General features: G+C 42.3%; 1 protein-coding gene across 2 annotated transcripts in view; it reads right to left on the bottom strand.

Annotated features, from left to right (window-relative positions):
- The window catches only part of LOC308247475 (ankyrin repeat domain-containing protein 26-like), a 32915-nt gene extending 21624 nt beyond the window's left edge, over positions 1–11291 (bottom strand). Inside the window, exons 1-3 of one of the 2 annotated variants that reach the window (XM_080666648.1) lie at positions 10076–11291; positions 7471–8589; positions 2706–2866 (exon numbers count right to left, since the gene is read on the bottom strand). In XM_080666648.1, the coding sequence (XP_080522774.1) occupies positions 2706–2866; positions 7471–8496 (1187 nt within the window). In that variant the 5' untranslated portion in view covers positions 8497–8589; positions 10076–11291. The remainder of the gene's footprint in view (positions 1–2705; positions 2867–7470; positions 8590–10075) is intronic. The other variant, XM_080666649.1, reaches the window with a different exon arrangement.
- Positions 11292–11312: the final 21 nt, after the last annotated feature.

Genomic DNA, 11312 nt, shown 5'->3' on the forward strand with positions numbered 1-11312 from the left:
GTTTAGCTCAGTGGCTAGAGAGTCGGCCGGCCTGAGGACTGAAGGGTCCCAGGTTCGATTCCAGTCAAGGGCACATGCCCAGGTTCTGGGCTCTATCCCCAGTAGGGGATGTGCAGGAGGCAGCCTATTAGTGATTCTCTCTCATCATTGATGTTTCTCTCTCTCTCTCTCTCTTCTCTCTCTCTCTCTCTCTCTCTCTCTCTCTCTCTGTCTCTCTCTCTGTTCTTTCCTCTCTGAAATAAATACAAATATATATTTTAAGAAGAGATATTAAGCAGGCAGTTTGATATATAGTTCTGCCATTAAGGAGAGAGATTTGGGCTGGGGATATACATTTGAAGATCATTAGTATATACAAGGTAGTAAAATTCAATTTTGTTAGAAAAAAAACCAAAGACTGAATCCCAGGACACTTGATTGTGTCAAAGGTGGGAGATGAGGAGAAACCAAACAGACTAAGAAGGACAGGCTAGGCAGGCAAGGGGGAAACCAGGTGAGAGTCTTTTCACCCCCTGAAAACTCAAAGTCCTAAAAGCCAAATGAAAAGAGAGTTTTCCATTGGGTCAAATATTGCTGATAGGTTATGTAAGACCAGGTCTACAACATATGTCTAGATTTATTAGAGGGAAAACAAATACTAGCTTTGAGAAAAACAATTTTGGAGATGAGGTGGGACTGAAAATTACTAGAGTGAGCTCAAGAGCGCATGGAAGGGAAAGTAGAATCAGTGAGTATACACAGTTCTTTCAGGACTTTGTAGCTAAATGGCACGACTTGGATGTTCTCATTTCTTCATGTTTAGCTGTAGCTTTCAATCATTTCATAGTGACTATGAAGTATTTTTGTAATACTTAAAAGTTTTTTCATTACATACCTGAGAGATTACATGGTTTAAAACATGTCAGACTAGGTATTACATAACAAATTCACAATATTATACAACTAAAAGACCCCATGAAACTTTTCTAGATGTATAAGATTACATAACCTGATTGTGATGTTTCTCATGCTTATAACGATGACAGAAGGATTTCTTGCTAGATGAAAATCATCCAACCCTATAGTATGTTACTCTACTCAAATGTACAAAGTACACTGTAATTAGTCGTATTAAAATTGTGTAACAGAAATAAAGGGGGAAGCATGCAGGTAATATTCTTACTTTATAAAATGAATTTTTGTCAATTGTGTAATATGAAGTCCCTGTTGAAAAACTGTGTGCGGTGCATACTGAAATGCATTCTCCTTAAAAAGGGAGGATAAAGGCATGCGTGCAGGGTACCTTTCCTGAAGAAGATTCACTACATTAGGAGCACCTTGGTTTATAATGCAAGGTCAACAAATGAATGCCTGCAGGCCAAATCCAGCCCAGAGCCTGTTTTTGTAAATAAAGATTTATTGGAACACAGCCACACCCACTCCTTTACCTAGTGTCTATGACAGATTTCAGAGACCTGATGGTTCACAGAGCCCACAATACTGACTCTCTGGCCCTTTAGAGAAAAGGCCTGTCAGCCCCTCACCTAGCAGATTAACCCCTTGATGTGTTTTAATAGGTTTTTCACAATATGCTGAAATTTTTATATAAGATATGGAACAAATTGCCTTGTGAAATCCCTCGGCTTTCAGATTAATTTGAGTGTCTAATATTAGGAATAAAACACAAAAATCTAGTAACCAGCAATTTAGGTGGAAACAAAGTAGAGTGACAGTGTAGCATATAACTTCCTTTTATAACTGAACGGATAATAAAAGTATTCTCACAATTGACTTGCTTTAACTACAAGTCAATTGTGAACAATTAGTATACTGTAGAGCAGAACTACCCCCATTTTTCCAGTGGCTGCATACTACATTATTTTATGTGTATAATGATGTATTACCTTATAGATAGGTATTTACACTACCTTCAATATTTTGTAAGCAATGTTGTAATAAATATACTTATACATATGTATATATCTAACATTGATATTAGTATCCTTGATGCATAAATGTATATTTTATATCCTTAACATCTGCCATAATCCTATATAATAAAAGTCTAATATACAAATTGTCCGCTTCACCAGGAGTTCGACTGTTATTTCAACCATGGGGCAAGGCCAGTCGGCCAACTGCCAGCGGACCCTCCCCCTGGCCGGCCCTACCCCCGATCAGCCTCCCCCACCTCGATGGGGCCCAACCCCACCCAATCACAAATTCGTGCACTGGGGCTCTAGTACATATATAAAATACATATAATGACCTACAGTATGTTTTATATACATAATAATATGTAATTGATGTCCTTAAAATGTGTACATGTGTGTATATCCAAGTCATGTTTTCCTGTAGGATCTAGTTCTGGAAGTGAAGCTATTGGGATAGAGGAATGACATACTTGAAATTTAAAAACTAGCTCAATTACCCTTGAAAAGGATGTGCCCATTTCATGTACCAGCAGTGCACGGGAGTGCCTTATCCTCCCATGTGCCAATTATGGTTGTGTTTTTTTTTTTTTTTTTTAAATAAAATATTTATTATTTTAAATTCAAAAAATGGTATCTCATTGTTTGTTGATTTACATTTTTCTGATTACCAGGCAAGGATCAATCTCCCTAGTAAAAATATAAAATTTGTTAATCATGAATATTTGCTCACATTGGAATTTGTTTTATAGGAAAAGAGTAATTACCTATTATTGAATACTGCTGTAGGCTTACCTATCAAAATCTTCACTCTCCAGTACAGGAAGCTGCTGCTTATCAGTGTGTTCACCTGTGCTTTTCTGACTCCATCCATCACTGTCATCATCAGCAGCATTATTCATGTTTCCTGACACTTTCCTTTTACTGCTTTCCTGCTTCTTTTTTTCTTCTTTAACCTTTGATGAAAGTTTGATATTAAGGATATTGTTATTGCCTTATTCATTAAAAAGACTGTGTTTTCTGTAATTTTATCATTAGGCTTTTAGTTTAATTGCCATGACTTTAACCAATAAAAATATTTTGGGTTTTTAATTTTTCACTAGTCATTGAAATTGTTGAAAACTCTGCTTCATTTCTGTTTCAGTAAAGAAGCAGAATTTCCCAAGATTTTTTAAAGAGCTGTCTTAATCTTGTGCTTTTATTGACATCACATCCACTCTTTGCTACCTAACATTCCCCTTACCAACCCCCACCCCATTTATCTAGCAGAGACAGAGAAATAAAAGGACAAAGATGCAAAATGTGAGCTCTTCTGTCTTTGCCACCTGGGTCTTGCATTACAGCCAGATTTAGAGGATATGACATTGTGCCTCAGAAACAAATAGGAAGCATTCCTCCTTCTGCAGGAAGCTATTCTTTCCCCTATTGCCTTTTGCAATTCTTTTTTCTTTAAGATCTTTGATGGTACCAAAAAAAGTGGTGGTATTCATAAAACATATGAACAAAAGTTTACCACAGCACTGGAGTGGAGTGAAGCCAATGAATTGTTGGTTAATGTACAATGTACAATTGTTGGTTAATGTACTGCTCCACTAATGTCACATAAAATCACTATAAAATCTTATAGCTGGAGGACTTAGAAGTAGTTATCTACTTACTTTAGCCCATATTTACTGATAATGGAAATAAAACCAAGGTTGAATCATCTGTCCAAAGTTCCTAAAGATGCATTACCTAGCATTTTATGTACCAAAAGAAGGGATATCCTATCTAACAGAGAGGGACTATGCAAAATGACCCTCATGCCCTTGTAAAGAATGTGGTGCACACAGCCAATAAGGAGGGAATATGTTAATTCACTGCCCTGCCTTCAAAGATGGCGGTGCCCACAGCCAATAAGGAGGGAATATGCTAATTGACTGCCATGCCCTCAAAGATGGCGGCACCCACAGTCAATAAGGAGGGAATATGCTAACTGACTGCCATGCCCTCAAAGATGGCAGTGCCCACAGCCACAAGATGGCAGCGCCCAGTCCCCTCAACCCCACTGCAGTGGCAGGTGCGCGGCAAGGCTGGGTCCGCCCCCAGGCAGGCCCGGATGCTCCACGAGCCTGCCTCCAGAGTCCCCCAGTCCCCTCAGCCCCCTAGCCACCCTGCACAGGCCTGAGGTGCAGGCAAGCCTTAGATGGTGGCTGCCCAGCGACCCATGGCCACCTGAGGCTCATGTAACCAGGGCTGGCCGAGGCTTGTGCTGGTGGCAGTGGAAGCAGCAGAGGTATGATGGGGCATCACCTTTCCCTTATCGCTGGGTCTCCTCCTGCCCCTGAGGGCTCCCGGTCTGTGAGAGGGGGCAGACCAGGCTGAGGGACCTCCCCATCCAGTGCATGAATTTTCATGCACCATGCCTATAGTACTGTATAATAAAAGCCTAATATGCTAAGTGTCCAGGTCAGCTGTTCAACCAATCAAAGCCTAATATGCTAATGATATGCTAAGGCCACTCAACTGCTCACTATGACATTCATTGACCACCAGGGGGCAGACAGTTGACCAGTTGACCAGTCTCTATGACGTGCACGGACCACAGGGAGCAGATGCTCCGACCGGGAGGTTAGCTTGCTGCTGGGGTCCAGCCGATTGGGACTGAGCAAGATGGGCCAGACACACTCTGGAGCCCTTCCACAGTTCCTCCCCAGCTGGCCAACCTCCTGTGTCCCTCCCCAGGCCCAATCATGAACCAGAGGGGTCACTCAGCCTGGCCCACACTCTCTCACAAACTGGGACCCTTTAGGGTATGTCGGAGAGCCGGTTTTGGCCTGATCCTGCACGCCAGCCCTAGGGACCCCACCGGTCCACGAAAGCATGCACTGGGCCTCTAGTAATTCTATAATGCTGAATCAGATAAATAAACAGAAAATTTAATCGAATTAACCAGGTAAATTAAGTATGACTTTTGAAAAGTAATTTAATGCCTTAGTGTAATGAGAGGACTCATCCACTTTTTCTTATAAAGGAGCATAAGGTCTTAAATGTTTTCCACCTTAAAACTCAGGTTCTCTTTGAGACAAATATTGAGTTTATGGAAAATAATTTATGTGACCTATATGATACATACATTTCAAAATGATAATTGTCAGGCTTTTATTTTTGGAAGGTATTCTACCTTTCTATATTTTTAATCTTTCAATTACAGTTCACATTCAACATTTTTTGTATTAGTTTCAGCTGTGCCACATAGTAGTTAGACAATGAGATACTTTACAAAGTAATCCTCCTGATATTCCAAGTGCCCACCTGGCACCATACATACTTATTACAATACTAGAGGCCCGGTGCACAAAATTTGTGCCTGGTGGGGAGGGGTCCCCTCAGCCCAGCCTGCACCATCTCCAATCCGGGACCCCTCAGGGGATGTCTGACTGCCGGTTTAGGCCCGATCCCTGGGATTGGGGCAGTCGGACATCCCTCTCACAATCCAGGACCACTGTCTCCTAACTGCTCACCTGCCTGCCTGCCTGATTGCCACTAACTTGTACCCCTACCAGCCTGATCACTCCTAACTGCCTCTGCCTGCCGACCTGATTGTCCCTAACTGTGCCCCTGCCAGCCTGGTCACCCCCAATTGCCACCTGCACTGGCCTGGTCACACCCAACTGCCCCACACCGCTGGCCTGGTCGCCCCTCACTGCCCCCCTCTGCCATCCTGGTCGCCCCTAACTGCTCCCCCTGCCAACCTGGTTGCCCCCAACTGCCCCGCCCCCCCCCCGCCGACCTGGCTGCCCCTCTATGCTCCCCTCTGCCAGCCTGGTCACCACCAACTTCCCCCGCCTGCTGGCCTGGTTGCCCCAACTGACCCCCTGCTGGCATGGTTGCCCTCAACTGCCCCCCCCTTGCCAGCTTGGTCACCCCTCACAGCCCCTCCTGACAGCCTGGTTACCCCTCACTGTCGCCCCCCCCCCCCACCAGCCTGGTTGCCCCATGCAGCCTGGTGTTCAGTTGTTTGGTCATCCCTCACTAACCCCTCTGCCAGCCTTGTCACCCCACTCAGCCTGTTTGGCTGTTTTGGATGTGACGGCCCCTGGCTCTTTATATATATAGATGACTGACTACATTCTATATGCTGTACTCGACATCCCTGTGACTATTCTGTAACTACCATTTTGTACTTCTTAATCCCTATATTTTTTGCCCAGTCTACTGACACCCTTTTCTCTGGCATCCATCAGTCAGATTCCTGTCATCTATGGGTCTCTCTTAAATTTCTTAGTTCATCTACAGTATTTTGCTCTTTACATTCCACATATAAGTGAAATCATATGGGACTTCTCTTTTTCTGTCTGACATATTTCACTTAGCATAATGCCCTCTAGGTCCATCCATGCTGTCACAAATGGCAAGGTTTCATTTTTTTATGGCAGTAACACACTTTATTAAACAACATAATGTAAAGCTTTGACTCAACAAACACATCTGAGAGTGGTCACAAAAAATATATGTGGAAGTATACAGTATATGTTTGTTATTAAAATCTATAATAATAAAAGTGTAACATGCTAATTAGACCGGACAAAGCCAGGGTTGCAAGGGAAGCCAGTGCCAGCAGCCAGGGGAAGGAGGAAGGGAAGGAGGAAGGCCTATTCTTGCAAGAATATCATGCATCGGGCCTCTAGTATCTCAATAAAATTGCAATGATGATGTACAGTCCAATGATGATACTTAAAATATTAGGGAGACCAATTTATAAAGTATATGATTATCTAACCACTATGCTATACATGGGAAACTAATACAAAATAATATTGAATGTAAACTGTAACAAAAATGAAGTAAAAATATCTTGAAGTGATCATATTAGAATTCTAAGTTCCAAGGTTTTGAGTAAACCGTAGAAGATTGCACACACTATAGCACAAAATAGATGAGTTTAGCTGGAGTATCATTTCTCCCACTCATAGATTCCTTCCATTTTATTGTTTCTGGGATGCAGTTTATGGTTTCTTAAATTTGATTTTAGGAAGAGAGCATGGGAGTAGGATAGAGAGTTAGAAACATTGATGAGAGAGAAACATGCATTGGATTCCTCCTGCACATCCCATACTATAGATCCAGCCACAACACTGTGCCCAGACCCTGAATCCAATCAGGGGCATCTTGGTTCATGGGTCAATGCTCCACCACTGAGCCACACTCCCTGAGCTATAGGATGTAATGGAAATTTAAGCCAATGGACTTATAAAGCAAAAGTATAGTACTTATTACATATTTTAAACAATTTCCTTTGTACTTTTCACTGGTTCATAGTACAGACGTCACATGGTACATAGCTAAATTAGTTGCCCAATTCAGAGAAAAGACTGACAGAGAGACTTAAGTCAGTTAAAGAACAGGAGAATATTTCCCTAAACTCTTATTGTTTAGTTGACAGAATCTATTTATATACACAATTATATATTTACACAACCTCATTTTACATACAATACATTTTTCAGAAGTGGAAAATCAGAATGGACCAGAGAATTGATGAAGAATAAAAACAGAGGAGCAGCAAATGAACTCCTACCTCATTTTGAAGTTGAACAATCTCTTTTTTCCTAGCCAGGCGCTCTACTTTTAACATGTCTATGTCATTCTTAAACCTTTGTAAATCTTGCTGTAGTTCTTCATTTACATATGCTCCAGGGGTTCTGTCACTGTGCAGTGCAGAGGAATGCTCATCTTTTAATTTAGAGTCCATGCTTTTACAATAATTAGCACTGCAATGATCTGCACATAATGGCTTCTGGAACAAGTGTTGATTTGGCTTTGTTTCCTTATAGGTATTTGTAACAGCAGGCATATCTTGGCTTTTTATTTCAATCATGGGTTTTGTTTCATTGCAGCCAACAAGCCACAAATCCAAATGGCTTTTCAGATCACTAGACTGAGGTGTAGGTCCGGTGCCTAATTTCCAATCTGTGGTATTTGGGTTCATATTTTTTGTCACCTGCATAGCAAACTCGTGGTCTTCTCTCACTTCAGAGGTAACTACTGGGGTCCTTACTTTTTTACTTTCTGTATCATTATAAAAACTCTCCTCATTTTTGTTTAAAATGTGTTCAGCATCAGGTTTGTGATCATTTTCAGAAGGTAATTCCTTTTCTTCTAAACAAACCTCAGAAGAAGAGGACCAGGACGAGTCTTCCAGGGACCCAGGGTCTGCATGAGATGGAGGAACAATTTTGAGAGTGGTTTCTGCTCTTTCAGGAAATGTTTGTAACGCTGCAGATATAGACTTTCCAAATGCATCTTTCCCCTCACGATCAAGCATTTTACTTGTCAAATTAGAAGGCATTTGTCTTAAGCTTGCTCCTCCTTTAGAGCTATCACGTGGTGGCTCTTCCACAGGGCACTCAGGCATTTTTAATTTTACAGAAAATTCATGTGACTTCTGCTTTGACTCATCTTTGGAAAGTTGTAAATTCTTCCTCTGTTCTAATGTGCCTTGTTTGATGCACATTTCCTCATCCCTTTGCACAGAAGAGTGTCCTGAATATGCAGATGTATCCCCTTTGTCACATGTCCTATTTATTTTTGATTCTTGACTCATTTTTTGCAGATGCAAAGGTGGAAGATGAATATGCTTGCTTAGATTTTTATATGTCTTTGCTGTCCGGGTATGTGTTTCTGAAATAACTTTATCCTTAAATAATCAAGTATGGACAAAGAAAAATTAGAATGTAATTTAAAATTATCTGGTAGAATTCTTAATCTATGACTTCCTATTCCCCAAATCAAAAAATTTTAACTGAGGAGGAAAGAAGAAAGAAAGAAAAAAAGAAAGAAAGAAAGAAAGAAAGAAAGAAAGAAAGAAAGAAAGAAAGAACTTGCCTTGGTCTAAATTAAAATGAAAACATGTGCCCTCAAACTTAATTGTAACACTAATGGAATCAAGGAATTCATTAGATGTTAAATGTGTCAGAAACAAATTAGTATCTGAATTTTAACATTACTAAGCCTTCCTCACTTAAAATATTTCACCTCACCATATCCTAAATAGTGAGCCCCTGCAGTGCATTTCAGAAGTTTTTTAGGGAGATCAAAGATGGAGGCAAAGGAGGTGAAAGTTACACTCACTTCCTCCGTGGACCAGATTGGAATTACAACTCAATTATATAACTACTAACCTGAATAACTAACTGAAGACCAGCTGAATATCATTCTTATAACCAAGGATCTACAGAAGAAGCCTGAGCTAGACTAGTAGGAAGGACAGAGGTTCAAAAGGGGCTGTTCTTGCATCCACTTGTGGTAGTTGAGAATGCAGAGGCATGTCTCAGTGCAACGGCCCCCCTGAGGAGCATGTGGTCTCAACCCCACACTGGGCTCCCAGCCCTGAGAATCAGAGCCTGGAAGAGGAGCCCACAGGACATCTGGCTGTGAAATCAGCAGGGATTCTGCCTTCCAGGAAGAGGTGGGAGTTTGATAGAAAAACAGGAGCCCTCTTAAAGGGCCAGCACACAAGTATCCTTTCCACCACCTACCCTGGGGCTATGAAGAAAGGGTGGCTCAGAGTGCCCTGGTAGTCATTGAGAAGAGACTGCTTTGTGTGGCTCTGGGAGAGAGCTGAGGGGATGGACTTTGGGTGCCCTCCCTGTGCTGAGTCCCTCTCCCACAATGCCCACAGATGCCATCACTGCCGGGTCAAGCCCTCCCTTCCTTATGGTATCAGCCTGGGGAATGTACTAGCTCATCGTCCTGAATCCTTGCCACAACCCTGTGGATCTACACACTACAAAGGAGTGCGGGCCCATGGTGTTCGCTTTCATGGAGGTCTCTTAAGCAGGTCTAAGTGGACCAGGGGTTTCAGAGACTGAGTTGTGTGACTTTGGGTTGTGGGTCTTTATCCCCTTGCTGGTCTAACTAAAGCCACCATTCCAGTGCTGAGCCCTCCCTCTATACAGCCAAATGTTGGTCTTTGGGCCCTTATGAATTTTGATGACCTTCCCCTAATGTCTCCCTGAGGCCCCACCCTTCCACAACAGTCCATGGGTACCTGGTGGGGTGATAAGTGGCATTTGTGTACCCTAGGCCTTCTGCTAAGTGGCCTCACACACAGAAATGAAACCGAGTTTGAATCTGTATCAACATGGTAAACACCACTTGCACCTACCTGATGACTCACTTACCTCATGCAACTCACATACCAACAGGAGCTCTTTCAGTGACTAACTCCTGCAGCAAGCTTGTTGGCGGAGGTAGCCCAAGTCTCCAAGTGACTGGGGCTCTTTGCTCAGCTGTCCATGGGCTTGATGCTGGTGGAAGGAGGCACCTCCTAGGTGCACCCAGGCCCAGCAGAGGCAGTCACAAATACTGGATCTCTTTATAGCTCCACACAGGTAGCCCAAGGGAAATCACAGGCAGAGACTGACATTGCCTTTCAGCAGAGTCCCTTTCAAGAGGCTCCAGAACCAAAACACCCAGGGGTTGGGGGGTGCGGGGCTTCAGAGCATGACCCAATTAGATCCACAAGCAGAATACCCAAAGGAAGGCCTGGGCAGACAGCCAACCGAGCTGGCATGAATTAGTCAATATGGGGTCAGTGTTTGCACAGCAGCTTGTATACTGTGTGTAGTCAGCCAGCCTGAAGGTCAACCTCATTCACAAACATCCCTAAAGCAATAATGACTTTACAATAGGAGGGTTCACAGAACACAGACAGGTGACATTCCAGGAGCATCTAACTGAGGTGATCAGAAAGATTGTGCCAATGAGATTCAAAGACACCTAATACATAAGGTCATTGTAGCAAGACCAGGATGCAAAGCAGATCTACCTAATATACAGAAACAAATAGCGAGCGGCAGCCAAAATGGGGAGTCAAACATGCCCCAAATGACGGAACAGAAGAAATTCCAAGAAAAAAGAACTAAATGAAATGGAGGGAAAATATGCATAAGACACAGAGTTCAAGAACATGGTTACAGAGATGCTCAGGGAACGTAGTACTAACTTCAACAAAGAGATAGCAAGTATAAAAAAGGACCAAGAAACCACATAAAGTAACCACTCAGAAATGAACAATACAATCTCTGAAATGAAGAATACACTAGAATGAATCAACAGCAGATTAGATGAAGCAGAGAATAGGGTATTTGATTTAGAAGACAAGGTAGCAGGAAGCACCCAATTAGAGCAGCAAATATATATATATATATTTAATGAGCTAGTTTCAATGACTTCAGGGACAACAGAAACGTTAGTAACATCCACATTGTAGGGGTATGAGGAGTAGGAGAGAGAGGGCGAAAATTTGAGAACCTATTTGAAGAAATAATGACTGAAAACTTTCCTGACCTGGTGAAAAACAAGGACCACAAGTGCAAGACACAAAGAGAGTGCCATACAAGGAGTGGAACTCAAAGA

This window comes from Plecotus auritus (genome assembly GCF_963455305.1).
Source record: "Plecotus auritus genome assembly, chromosome: 1".
NCBI classification, from domain to species: domain Eukaryota; kingdom Metazoa; phylum Chordata; class Mammalia; order Chiroptera; family Vespertilionidae; genus Plecotus; species Plecotus auritus.